The sequence below is a fragment of the Pan paniscus genome, chromosome 6 (genome assembly GCF_029289425.2).
Source record: "Pan paniscus chromosome 6, NHGRI_mPanPan1-v2.0_pri, whole genome shotgun sequence".
Taxonomy (NCBI): Eukaryota; Metazoa; Chordata; class Mammalia; order Primates; family Hominidae; genus Pan; species Pan paniscus.
The window spans coordinates 95934770-95947568 of NC_073255.2; the positions used below are offsets into that span (position 1 = coordinate 95934770).

General features: G+C 41.8%; 1 protein-coding gene across 14 annotated transcripts in view; it reads right to left on the reverse strand.

The window, feature by feature from the left end:
- The window catches only part of MAGI2 (membrane associated guanylate kinase, WW and PDZ domain containing 2), a 1443575-nt gene that overhangs the window by 56317 nt on the left and 1374459 nt on the right, over positions 1 to 12799 (reverse strand). For all 14 annotated transcript variants that reach the window (XR_004672522.3, XM_063605943.1, XM_063605940.1 and 11 more), the window contains one exon: positions 5613 to 5751. Coding sequence is in view for 13 of the 14 variants with exons in the window: in XM_063605943.1 (XP_063462013.1) it covers positions 5613 to 5751 (139 nt within the window). In the remaining variant the exon portion in view is untranslated. The remainder of the gene's footprint in view (positions 1 to 5612; positions 5752 to 12799) is intronic.

A 12799-nucleotide genomic window follows, 5' to 3' on the forward strand; every position in this document is an offset into this window, starting at 1 on the left:
TGTGGGTATGTGGCATTAGTTGTCGCTGGGCCATTTTCATTGTGAGATTTCTGCTTCATCCTTTTTAACCCTGCCTGGCCTCCTAAGACCACCGAGACTCCCACTTACAACTGGACTCTCTTCAGTGTTCTATTCATAAAGCCCTGCCCCATGGCTTTTTAAGAGAATAAACAGGCCAGAGCACCAACCCAGACTAAAAAGCATGTTCCTATTATATTTTGCTTTATTCTGATTAACTTTGAACAGCAGTCATTAACAAGGGAAAGGCTCCACTTTGGTCTGAACTGCTTATGTTGGGAATTTTTTCATCCAGCGGCACCTCTATTTACCTTGGCCCTGACTCTGTGGCTCAGTTGATAAATCAAGTGTATGTTCGTGTTGTACTCTTTGAATGCTAATGAAGGAAGCCTGCATTTCAAGGCAGGGAGCTAATCTGTATAATTTATTCCTGTGCAGTTTTACAACCATGATGCATACTTCCTTTTCTCTTAACCTTTGTGGATTTCATTTGAATAGCAATAACCAGGGTGAAGGAGGGCACTGCTTTTGATGCGTCTTCTGATTCTCTTCTCAGTATGGCATTGAGGTGTGTATCAGGGGAGGGGAACTCACGCTTCCCACTGAGTTTACAATCAACAAATTCTTATCCTGAGGACTGGAGTGGAGTTGAAGTATCTATCTCCTGAGCTTGTCTTTCAAGGACTTAACTATGAAAGCAACTCCTCCTTCAAAGCCCTTATCATTTTCCGACTCCTCTTGCAGCTGCTCCACAACCTCTGTGTGCAGCCACTACTTTCGGGGTGGCATTTGTTGATTTCTACCTCTGAATTGGCTGAGGTGTCACCTGACGTTTAGTCTTTGGGTAATTAAAGATGACATATTTGCAGCATGTTTACTCCTTCCCCCAGCTCACTTGGAGTCATGCTGATTTTGTTTAGTCAATGCTCTGACAGATCGCCTTTGGTATTTTTTCAATTGTACATAGGCTTATCTCTCGGTCACAGATCACCTTAAGAACTCAGAGTGAGAAATTTTATTTCTCTTGACTGAAATCAGCTTTTTCTTGACGTGTCCAGAAGTCCAGATAAGGGTCTTGCTTCAAAGCTGTCCTGAATTTTGAATCATAGGGATATCAAAAGGAGGACTGGTTGAAATCCTTCCACAGGGAGTGGTTAAAAAAAAAATCAGTTTTCCCATGATTAGGGTGCATTAGGAAAAAGTAGGATTATATTCTTGGCTATATCTACTGGTTAAACTCAAGTATTTAATTTTCCTTTTCCATTAGCACTTTTCTTTTGTTGTTAATTGTTGCTATTATTTTGCTGTTACCCAATTCTGCTACTTAAGAATTTATTAAGATATACTCTAGTTTATCTTAGACAAAAAGAATTCTTTCTTTAAATGAAAGCATAAAGTTGGTGAAAGAAGACAAGAAATTCTGTTTCATGATATAATCTATTTGATGCTGGAGGAATTATGGTGTTCCTAGCAGTGGGCACTCCTTGTATGTAGTGGTCACTTGTATAGTTCATAGATGTGGCCACTTCTCTGGCTTGCTTCTGGCGAAGAAAAGGTTAACAGAGCAGGCCTGAGACTGCTCTCCTTAGAAAGGCCAGCTTTCGAGGTTGGCCATTGGCTGGTGCCTGGAAATGTGACTGGTAAATCATCCCCTAAGCTAATGTAAACATTTTACTAAATTATAAGCGTGTCTCGCTGTATCTAAACTGTTTGTACAATCAGTGTGGTTTGTGCTGAACCTGCTTTGCTTCTGGGAGTCTGGAAGTGTGGTATGTGCTGGGCAGAGGGTCCCTGCATCACCGGCTCTAGTGAAAACCTTGGGCACTGAGTCTCCAGGGAATTTTCTTGAGCAGCAATGTCACACATACGTTGCTGCATTTTTGTTGCTGGGTGGAAAGAGTGTTCTGGGTGACACCTTGTGTGAGAGAGACAGCATATGGAAGCCTGCATGTGGATTCCTCCAGACCCCGCCTGTGTCTTTTCCCTTGTGAGCCCAATGTGTATTTTCACTATATTGATGTAATAAATCTTTTTTTTTTTTTTTTTTTTGAGACGGAGTCTCGCTCTGTCACCCAGGCTGGAGTGCAGTGGCACGATCTCTGCTCACTGCAAGCTCCGCCTCCCAGGTTCATGCCATTCTCCTGCCTCAGCCTCCTGAGTAGCTGGGACTACAGGCGCCCACCACCACACCCGGCTAATTTTTTGTATTTTTTTTTGTATTTTTTTTTTTTTTTGAGACGGAGTCTCGCTCTGTCGCCCAGGCTGGAGTGCAGTGGCGCGATCTCGGCTCACTGCAAGCTCCGCCTCCCGGGTTCACGCCATTCTCCTGCCTCAGCCTCCCGAGTAGCTGGGACTACAGGCGCCCGCTACCACGCCCGGCTAATTTTTTTGTATTTTTAGTAGAGACGGGGTTTCACCGTGTTAGCCAGGATGGTCTCGATCTCCTGACCTCGTGATCCGCCCGCCTCGGCCTCCCAAAGTGCTGGGATTACAGGCGTGAGCCACCGCGCCCGGCCTTTTTTGTATTTTTAGTAGAGACGGGGTTTCACCGTGTTAGCCAGGATGGTCTCCATCTCCTGACCTCGTGATCTGCCCACCTTGGCCTCCCAAAATGCTGGGATTACAGGCGTGAGCCACTACACCTGCTGATGTAATAAATCTTAGCTGTGAGCACAGTTATATTCTGTGCCCCAGGAGGCCTCCTAGAAAATCTCTAAATGTGAAGGTGGTCTTGGGGACTCCTGGGCCCCATCTGCCCACCCATCAGTCACTATGAAATTCCAGAAATATTACTTGATGACATTATCCTCAAAGATGCTATGATCCTTAATCTTGGTTTCTTATGCATAACCAAGCACCTTTCAGCTTAGATTTTGCCAGACAACTAACATTTATCTAGTTTGACTATTGTTTTACTTCCTTAAAGGAGATTGTTCTATGCTATTAAGTTCTTTGTTTTGTGATATCATCTCTAAAGTTTTTACAGTCAAAATCCATCTCAATTTAATATCAAAAGTAGCAGACAAGTGCTAATATTACTAGCAAGTATGATTTAATGTTCCACTTTAGAGGAATATATTTAGAAGAAATTCTGCAATATTGCTACAGTTAACAATGCTGATGATTAGCCACTCAAAAGCGTGCCCAGGCTGGGTGCGGTGGCTCACGCCTGTAATCCCAGCACTTTGGAAGGCTGAGATGGGCGGATTGTTCTGAGCCCAGGAGTTCAAGACCATCCTGGGCAACATGGTGAAACCCCATCTCTACAAAAATACAAACAATTAGCTGGGCATTGGTGGCTTGCACCTGTAGTCCCAGCTACTCGGAAGGCTGAGGCTGAAGAATCGCTTGAGCCTGGTTAGCAGAGGTTGCAGTGAACCAAGATCACACCACTCCACTCCAGTCTGGGCGACAGAGACCTTGTTTCAAAAAAAAAAAAAAAAAAAAGGTGTGCCTGGATATTTAAAAAACTCTGGTTAATTTGAGAATTTCACTGTAATCATATATTTTTAGGTGATGTTAAGAATTAACGAAATAATGTTGACATGATCTTGAATTTTTGTCTTGTTCAAAAACATGTTTTTATTTCTTCTTCATGATAGCTTGAGGTGGCTTCACATTTGTTCATTACAGTTTGAGTTATGCCACAGGCTGATCAGTAGTATGTTCTACTTGCTCACTACAGACAAGCAGCTGATGTGGTGGATGCTAAGAAAGTGGGGACCAATAGTGATTCTACAGAAAAATGAAAAGCTCAGGATAGTCATGCTGGTTAGATTAACTTTTTAAAGATAAACTTGTTAGAACAACATTAACTCTGAAAATGTCTGGGTATAGATAATATTCAGGTCTCACCATGGAGTGAAGCATACCATTAAAGGTGGTATGTTTTAGAAGTGATAGAATTTCACAGGTCACTTTGATATTACTGAATCAGTCAATGCTCTAGAGTGCAAAAGGTTATTCTATTCCAAGAGTTCAGATTCTTTACAAAGGGATTAATGCTGGTACATTTTAGCAGGATCATGCCTGTGCTTATTGATTATATATATATATATATATTTAAAAATATTTTATTAGATCCAAGCATTAAGGGTAGGAATCTGGAATGAAATGTTTCCTTGGGCCTAGAGCCAGCCCTGCAGAAACTTCTGAATGCTTTTTGACTCACTGTGAAGGCTTGCTAGCTCTCTCTGTACGCTTTGAGGGGTGCACAAGATGCTGGAAACAACGCATTTAAGGTCTTTGAGTTTAGATATTTCATTTGAACTCAGGATATAGATCTGCCCTGCTAAGTAAGGAGATATTAGCTATTTAGACAATGTATGCAAAAAGAATAATCTGAAATGAAAAGTACTCTTTAGAATTTTTTTTTTTTTTTTTTTTTTTGAGACAGAGTTTCGCTCTTGTTGCCCAGACTGGAGTGCAATGGTGTGGTCTCAGCTCACTGCAATCTCCGCCTCCTGGGTTCAAGCGATTCTTCTGCTTCAGCCTCCCGAGTACATGGGATTATAGGCATGTGCCACCATGCCCGGCTAATTTTGTATTTTTAGTAGAGACGGGGTTTCTCCATGTTGGTCAGGCTGGTCTTGAACTCCTGACCTCAGGTGATCCGCCTGCCTAGGCCTCCCAAAGTGCTGGGATTACAGGTGTGAGCCACTGCGCCCACCCTAGAAATCTTTTTTTTTTTTTGGGTAGGTGATAGAAGGATGAAAGTGAGTCAATTTATCTTAATCAACTTAGAGCTCATTATTCAGGTCAGCAGTTAGATCTTGTTTTCCTAATCTGAATAGGTATTATCTGCACTAGTCTGATGTGTCTGTATGCCCATCTGTTTCTGTCTGTCATTCACTGAGATTATCTTTAAAGACCACCTCAGGTTTCGGTGCTTTTCATGTAATGACCACTCAGCTGTTTTGGATACACTAGAGCTATGCTGTCAGTAGTGTCTATAATGGGCTGCTGGGAAACAACAACTTTAAAGATGTTTGAAGACAAATCCGTGAATCAAAACATGCTTTAAAGCCTTCCTCAAAAGCATACAGAAACACAACACAGGAGTGAATTTTCAGAATAATTCCTAAATGTCAAAGAAATGCAACCATTGCGTGAACTGAAGTTTACATTTTAAACTTCACACCCTGAAGATATGTTGCTTGTCTCTGGCCCCAGTTACAAATCCTTTGAGATAGTCTGATGCATAAACAATGTTAGGAAATAATTGCTAAATTACTGTGTACTCAAATGAACAGTGGACTATCAGTCAAATTGTAACAGTTCTAATATTTAAGTGGTGCTAGATCTCCTCGCACACTCACAGATGCCCTGAAAGGTCCTACATTTCATATTTTAAACATTCCTTAATGGAGGGAGCAAAAGAAAGAGTTCACACACATTTATTTCCTGGGCATAAACATACGTGTGTGTGTGTGTGTGTGTGTGTGTGTGTGTGTGTATGTATATATATATACCTATTGATAGCTAAATATATATTTAGGTAGAAATAGAGAACTGATGTAGTTTTATAAATAACCATAAGCATTTATGGTTCACAGAAGGAAGAGCAAAAGGGTGAATTAAAACGTGAAACGCACCATATTCTGGGACCTGTCCCGTGCCTCTCTTGAGCAGCAGCCTCACTCGTCTTCCTCCAGATTTGATGAGTTCTATTGCTCTGGCATGTGTCATGTCCCTTGTGCTTTCCCCATTGATTTCAATGATTTGATCTCCTACCTGTTGATTAAAGAAAAATTAAGTCAGCCAAAGATGGTTTTACTCAAGTTGCATTGTCAACAGATTAAAAAAAAAGCATGTCTAGATGACCTGAGAGCATCCGAACAATTTGGTGGCAGCCTGCTGCTTTTTGGAAGAGGCTAATCCCTGGCTGCATCCTGAATCTGATCACCAAATTTTATTTACCTTTACAGAAATGAAAATATCAGACCACAAAGACTGCAGCCATATGTTACTTATTATGTTACTTATTACTTATGATGACAGAGACTGTAAACTAGTTAGCATTGTTTTAAAAATTAGGGAATATATCTGATACAAAAATTCAAAATAACCTGGCATCTTTGCTTTGAATCAAAAAGTAAACATTTTAAGGGCTTTTCATTGATTCTATTGCCAACTGTCAACTCAGTGCAGCATCCAATTCAGCATGTTGGATAAATTTATTGGTTTTTGTGCTTCTCTGAGAATTTTTGGTATGTATCATTTAAATTTCCCTGGGTGCTGTTGTGATATTGCCTTCTTTGTAAACAGTGGTTGGTTGATATTCACATTTGATGATGAGTTTTCTATCACAGCCCCTTGAATTAAAAATGAGATTCTCCATTCTCTCCACATGACTAATGCCCTGGCTAAATCTTTGCCATGCTCACACTTGATTGCCAGAAGCTGTCTGGTTAAATACCAATTCCTCCTGAATTTTCAGAAATGCCTGGGTTCCATAAGCAATTCCCTTTTGGCGTTTGTGAATAGATAGTTGAAATAAGAGAGGTTCAACCATGAGCACATCATGTAACTCCCACAGTACCATTACTGTCAGGAACCCTTGAATTAAAAAATGTCTCATCTCAGTGCAAGTAACATAAGACAAATTAACCAGCAAAAGCACAACGAGTTGCTTTGCAAAAATGCTATTTTAGTTAGGTCCCTTAAAGCAGATCTCAGTCTAAACTCTGTAATGCAAACAGAACTGTAGAAAAACTCTCTGTAGCTAATCATTATCGGTGTGGATGCTGCAGGCTGGCTGAGAATAGGAACACAAATTTTCCATCACAATGGCAGGAGAGCCTGAAAACAAGACCCCCAAAGTCAGCGGGGGGAAGAACATGTTTGTTGTAGCAAGGAAATGACATCTCTACCTAAGGATGATTCTCTAAGTGGTAAGGGTTCCACTGTAATGAAGGTAAAGACCTTCCTTTGTATACTCAGCTGCCTTTAGAAGTATGGATTTGGGGCAGTGGATGAGGTTTACCTCACTGGTATGACTTCCACATTCCACAGAAAAACCAAGAAGACGGAAGTAACTTAACTGTTTCAGGGCCAGTAGCTTTCTTCAGGTTTCCTTAATTGTCTCCTTTCCTCTGAGGCAACGGGCATAACTTGAATAGTTTGCCAGAGGCCACGTATCTAAGCCAGAGGCAGAAATGGGACCAATTATCCCTCCCCCAGTAGCCCTCTCCCACAACAGAAACCTCATGGCACAGAATTAAACTGAAAAAGTAAAATAGCAGTTCCAATGAAGTTACATATAGAAAAAGTGTTCCTTCCTGGCTAGACTCTCTTCTGAGCTTCAGACTCACACGTCCAGCTGATTACTAAACATCGTCACCTCATTGTCTGTCCAACAGCAACTCTAACTCAACAGCAGTAGAAGCAGTAGACAGGGCTAACTACCTTTCTCCCAAAGTGGTTCTTCCTCTTAATTCCAATCCTGGTTAATGGCAACACCATTCACCCAAGCAGAAACCTGGGGGTCACGCTACACTCCTTGTTTTCTCAACTTCTCTGCATCTGTCCCTGTCCTCGTATGTATCCCATCGCTCACAAGCTCAATTCAGGCCTTTACATGGTTATTCCAGTATTCCCCTGTCCCTCTCCCGCCAACCTCTTTTCATTGTCACCAGAGTAATTCTAAGGAAAAGCTTGCCAAATGTGTCATGCTGACTGAAGCATTCAGGCCTGTACACATACTGCTGTTCTTTTTTCTCCTCCTCCCCACAGGCCTGGTGATTTCTTGTTCTTTCTGAAGGTAATAAGAATCTTCTCCTATGGGTGCCTTCCTCGACTCTATGCTCTTCACAAGCAGAGATGTCCACTCTCTCTGTTCAGTAGTAATGGCACCCCACTCTGATTATTATGCCTCATTACAGATTCATGAGTCTCTGTCTTCCCTCCTAGGTTTTGAGTGTCTTCATTCAGTAAATAATTTCTGAGCACCTGTTATGTACCAGACAGTCAACTGGGGATATAGAAAGAAATGGTATCATTTCTATGTACAGTAAGTTCTCAGTCTAGTTGGGAAGAAAATGGGTAAATAAGGCTATTACTACTCAATGTATCTTTGCTATGACAGAGGCATTCACAAAGTACTAAGGGCACAGAAAGAACAGACATCTAACCCAGAAAGTGGGGGTGGTGGGTAGTCAGGGAGAGCTGCCAGGAGGTGGTGACATATCAGTTGAGTTTTGAAGTGCCAGTAGGAGTTCCCTAGGCAAAGAGGAAAGCAGTCTAGGCAGAGAGAGTAGCATATGCAAAGGCTGCAAAGTTTGAGGGAATGGTATATTTGGGAAACTGTCAGTAGTTTATTATACTGTTCAGGAGTTTAGGTTTTATTTTAAAGGCAATGGCAAGGCACTAAAAAGTTAAGCATGGGGTAACCTGACCAGGGAAGCTGAGTGGTGGTTAGAAATCTCCCTGCGACCTCACTATGGAAAGTGGAAGAAGAGAAAGGTGAAAGACTGAGGAAGGGAGTTGAGTTGCAGCGTTGTCACATTGTCTATCCAAGTGAGACATTAGGAGGCTGTGGGGAAGGAGATGATGAGGACAATGACACAGAGTCTGGGTCTCCTTTAACTGTGTGTCTGGATGAGGTGCACTGAATATATTGGTGAATGAGTGAAGTACTTCCACATGGGTTATCTTGAACCCATGGGAGAGGGAGGTATAAACCCTCTCGAACCCCAAATCTAATCTTGACAGCCACTGCCGCCTTGTGGTTACTTGTGTCCTGAGACTGATATTTTAACCAAAAACCATGTGGAGGGCAAAAGGGATCTTGTATTGTGATAGAAATAGTCCCGTCTTTTGACTCTGGTCCCATACTTGAGTTTAGCAAGACTTAGAAAATTTGAAGTTTTCATTCACTTGTGTGTTTATTTTCCCTTTTCCCTACAAGGAACTTATGAGACTTAAAGGAGAAGGCATTAGCCTGGAGGAGAGAAGGGGTGGTTTGAAAGCTATGTGGGAGGAGGAGAAGCAGAGGGGTTTAGGGGCTGCGCAAGGGCTGAGCTGAAGTCCCCTCTGTGGGGGCCTCAGGAATGAGGCTCTGGGAAGTCAGGGACATTATTTTTATTGGGTTCCCAGGAGCCTGGGCTGACCTCTTCACCTGGCAGATTTCCATAATTTCGGCTTTCCATGTAGGGTCCCCTCAGAGGGAGAGGCTCTGATACATGCTGAATCTCACCTATGCCCTTTCCCCATTCCAGGGTATCAGTGCCATTGGGTGGTGAGGGTTGTGTCTACTGATTTTCTGCCTCATTTTGGAGCAACGGAAGTTTGGGAATAGTTCAAGATCTTACTAAATCGAGGAAAAAACATTTCTAGGGGCTGGTGGTGGTTAGGTAATGGAATGAAAATGCTGCTGCTGACATAGACTCTGACCGTTGCAAAGCACTCTGGGCATTATTTTAAAAGTGGGCTGACTCACGGGGACCTGGTTTCAATGGCAACAGACTCAGTCCAGACCTGGCTTCAAGACTTCCATCTCTCTTTGGAACAGTATGAACTGTGAAAGGGTTGAATTTTCATTTTCATTCCAATATCAGTATTCTGTATAATAATTTTAACTGGAACTCCCTAAATAAATTTGGGATGTGATCTCTTTCACTGTCATCTGGATATATAAGAAGATCGACTTATCAGGGTGACAGCAGGAGGTGGGGCAAGAGGTTCTCTTGTTACTTTCCTACTTTCCGACCTCATCTGACTTCAGTGCAGTGGCCAGTGTGTGACAAAAGAGTGTCACTTTCCGCTATCACAATTGGGAGAATTAATTTTTTAAAACCAATAGAAAATTCGCAGCTCTTTTAGAAATGAAGAAAAAGACCAACTGTGACTCTGATGTAGTCTCTTTCTATACTCTCTCTGCCACAGAGCTATCTTCAACTGAGCTATGTTACTAAAATGAAACTTCTAAGATCTCCACTCATTCTTAGAGTATTTTAAAATATCAAGTTCCAGTTGAGAGGGAGAGGGAGATGGTGGGGGGGCGGGGGAGGGAGGGAGGGAGAGAGAGAGAGAGAGAGAGAGAGAGAGAGACAGAGATACCAAAACCAGATAAAGGTAATTCAGGAGTCTGTGTGTGCACTGCATTATGTGGGTCAAGGAAATGCCAAATTTAGGAAACTGACCAAAGGACTTAAGAGGAATTCTAAGCACTCATTTTTTTCCTATGGAAGAAATACTTTTATCTGTGGTCCCCTTGGGGCAACTAACAACCTTAGAGTAATGTCACAGGGACAAGGCGGAGTGGGATAACTGCTGTGTCCAGGGCCCCGCCTAGTAAGTTCTGCATTCCTACTCACACATTTCTGCTCATACATCATAGCAGATTTTTCTTTAACAAAACACCAAATCTTTGAACTTGCTTGGGGCTTTCCAGGTAAAAAACTTTTTCTTTTTTTGCCTATGGAAGGCCAAGGCAGGAGAAGGCAAACATCTCATAATTCCTTATGTTGTTAATAGTTCAGGTTGTAAGAAAAAATTTAAACTCTGTACTGTATGCATTTTTGTAGCCAAGTCATATATAAAGTATTTGGCTTGTCTCAATGAAATATTTATAAGAATTAGATTAAATCCTGGATTTACTTTAGCCATGAGTCATGGCAGTCCCAGCTCAAAGGGTTGCTTGGACATCGTTACAAACGTGCTTACCTGGTTGTAATCAGTTAATTGCCCTCATGTTACCATTGCATCCTAAGAGCCTATTTTGCATGATCATATATGACTAAAGTGATCCCAGATTATAACTAGGTATGAGGAATTGAGCTTCTTTGGAATATTATACCAATAAATCATGAATAATCTCTATTCCTTATTTCATGATGGACTTAGCTATGGACGATTTTTGTGGCTAATGATCTGAGGTCACAGGCTAATGCCATCATCGTTCCTCCCTTATAGGCTGGTTTCTCCCACTGACACTAGACCCCTCATGGACAGAGAACACACCTATTGTCTCTGTGTCATCTATACCTGCCACAGTTCCTGAGAAGTAGGCCCTCGGTTAATCACAGTTGAGTCAATGAATGTTTGGTTTGCCTTTCAGCGATAGTAAACGTCTTCATTTGCATGCCGTGTAAGTTAAGCTTTAGGGCACCTCAGCATACCTCAAGCTTTCTTGAAATACTGCCTTACGCAGTTTCATCCAAATCATGACAATTTCAATGGTACTTACAGGAGACCAAATGAGGCTTCAGTACTGGTGACCTACATACATTGGTAGTAAAGTTATAGGAAACAAATGCTAGGATTGAGAGTAAGAGGAATGGAGGCTGAGTCTGAATGAAATAATGAAGTTCCAGGAAAAGGAAAAGTCAGAATTAGGGTCTTTGCTGCTGCAGTCATTGTTATGGGTGCTCTGACGCTGGGATGCCTGTGCCCTAACGGCCCTGATGGAACAAAGGACAGGCTGATTTCCAACTTGATGGTGATCTTTAATATCTACTGGCTGTTTTCATGATTAACTTTGTTCAATATTATTTAATAACCATTACAGGAAGAATATTTTTCAAGGGGTTACACTGAATGTTTTCATTAACCTTCCCATTTCTTTCATTAGATCGCGATTGAATTAGATGGGTTCCAAGTGCCTATTACAGGGCCTGGCTTTTGTTATAAACTGTTAGGCTCAGTTGCCTCAGCAAGGCACAGGAGCCCATAAAATTAGCAGGTTTTTCCAGAGAGAAAACTTCTAATCCAATTGGAAACTGAAACACATGTTTGAGAGCACCAGAACTGTGAATTTTATTTGCTTCAATTCATTTATGTATTGAAAACTGTCTGAGAGTCTCTTTATACTATGTTTTAGACAGTAATCACTTAAACAGAAAACAGGCTGGGCATGTTGGCTCATGCCTATAATCTCAGTTCTTTGGAAGGCCGAAGTGGGAGGACTGCTTGAGTCCAGGAATTCAAGACTAGCCTGAAACACATGGCAAAACCCGCATCTCTACCAAAAATAAAAAACATTTGCCAGGTGTGGTGGTGCATGCCTAGCTACTCAGGAGGCTGAGGTGGGAGGATCACTTGAGCCCAGGAGTTCGAGGCTGCAGTGAGCCATGATTGCACCTCTGTATTCCAGCCTGGGGAACAAGTGTGAGGACTTATCTCTAAAACAAAACAAAATAATAAAACTCACACACACACACACACAAACAAAACAAAATCAAACCCAAAAAAGTCCCAGCATCTCTTGAGAAACTTCATCCAAGCAGAAGTGTGAAATGACCCTTATGGATGCACAGAAGAGAGAAGAATCCTTCACCAAGGTTCTGCCTAAGCACATAACCTGCTTAGGAGGGTCACAAAGGTGAGGGGAAAAAGCTGCTATTGGAAGTGAAAGGCTGCTGCAGGATTCTGAGAATTCACCACTTGATGCAGGTGGTACACCTTCTTTGGTGTTGTTATTATTTGTGTTTAGAAAAGATGTAGTCACAGCTCAGAAAATATCCGGCCATTGACTTGAGCACAGTATCCTATGGTGGGAGTGTGGCCTTGTCTGGACATTCATATCAGGGAGCTGGCTTTAGCAAAGATTTAGGGGGAGCTCTCCCTTCCGGAGCCTCCATTTCTATTTACAAAAATCCTCTAAATTAAAATGTGAAAATATAAGTAAAATTGGAAGATGACACGGTATCCCTACTGTGGAAGTAGTTGAGCTCTAAATTATGATCTGGTATCTTCCTTACTGATTCCTTCCTTTTTCCTTGTCAACTGTTACTGATATTAATCTCATACAGAGAATTTTATTAGATAGCTTCTTTCTAAA